The sequence below is a fragment of the Kryptolebias marmoratus genome, unplaced genomic scaffold (assembly GCF_001649575.2).
Source record: "Kryptolebias marmoratus isolate JLee-2015 unplaced genomic scaffold, ASM164957v2 Scaffold222, whole genome shotgun sequence".
Lineage (NCBI taxonomy): Eukaryota > Metazoa > Chordata > Actinopteri > Cyprinodontiformes > Rivulidae > Kryptolebias > Kryptolebias marmoratus.
Window position 1 is genome coordinate 5,869 of NW_023665956.1, and position 1,205 is coordinate 7,073.

A 1,205-nucleotide genomic window follows, 5' to 3' on the forward strand; every position below is an offset into this window, starting at 1 on the left:
GTCGGGCTGTGAGTCGGGCTGTGAGTCGGGCTCTGGGTCGGGCTCTGGGTCGGGCTGTGGGTCGGGCTCTGGGTCGGACTCTGAGCTAAACAGGAAGTCGCCTCTCTGTTTCAGCTGTGTCATCGTGCTGCTGCAGCTGAAGACCAACAGGCAGACTCACATCATCAACGCGTGCAGGAAGCCCTTCACCGCCGTGGCCTTCTCTCCTGATGGGAAACACCTGGTGTCTGGTGAGGTGAGATCACCTGACTCACCTGTGGCAGCGAGGGGATGCTCTCCTGACCTCTCGCTGTGAGGGACCCATCACCTGTCTGTGTTTCAGAGCGGTCACATGCCCTGTGTGCGGGTGTGGGAGGTCGGTGGCGGTCAGGTGGCCGAGGTTCAGTCCCATAAATACGGCGTTTCCTGCGTGGCGTTCTCCTCCAGCAGCAGCTACATCGTGTCGGTGGGCTTCCAGCACGACAGAACCGTCAGCGTCTGGGACTGGAGGGTGAGGAGTTTATCTGATGATGTCATCAAGCTGCTGTGATGGAGGCGACCTGAAACTCTCCTCCCCCCGAGCAGAAAGGCTCCATCATCGCCTCCAACAAGGTGTCCAGCAGAGTCTTCTCCGTCTCCTTCTCTCAGGACAACAGTTACTTCGTCACCGCAGGAAACAGACACGTCAAGTTTTGGTATCTGGATGCCTCCAAAGAGCGGCGGGTGAGTCACCTGACCTCTGAGCAGCCAATCACAGCTGGTTTCCTGCTGTCTGCAGCTACAGGCTGACCTTTGGTTTCTGGTTTTCACGTCCAGGTGAACAGCACCGTCCCTCTGATTGGTCGCTCAGGGCTGCTAGATGACCATAAGAACAGTGTGTTCTGTGGCGTGGCGTGTGGGCGGGGCCTCATGGCGAGCAACACCTACTGCATCACCAGCTGCGGCCTGCTGTGTCTGTTCAACAGCAGCCGACACCTGGAGGCCTGGGTGAACCTGAAGGTGGGAACAGCACACCTGGATGTGACCCGATTCAAACTTTATCCTCCAAGTACAGCTGGGTGGAGTTTCAGTTCTTATTCCTTCAGAGCCATGATGGGATGTTATATTCCAGCTGGTCCTGGGACAGCAGCTGAGAGCACCTGAAACCGGTCCCGACTGGTCCCGACTGGTCCCGACTGGTCCCGACTGGTCTTGACTGGTCTCGACTGGTCCCGACCGGCCCCGAC

At 58.3% G+C, this 1,205-nt stretch overlaps 1 protein-coding gene across 1 annotated transcript in view; it reads left to right on the forward strand.

Annotated features, from left to right (window-relative positions):
- Positions 1–978, forward strand: part of LOC108229620 (mitogen-activated protein kinase-binding protein 1) — a gene marked incomplete at its 3' end in the record, with an annotated part of 6,532 nt that extends 5,554 nt beyond the window's left edge. The window contains 4 exon segments of the mRNA XM_017405287.3: positions 115–235; positions 323–490; positions 565–702; positions 796–978. Of these exon segments, the coding sequence (XP_017260776.2) occupies positions 115–235; positions 323–490; positions 565–702; positions 796–978 (610 nt within the window).
- Between the last annotated feature and the right edge of the window lie 227 nt (positions 979–1,205).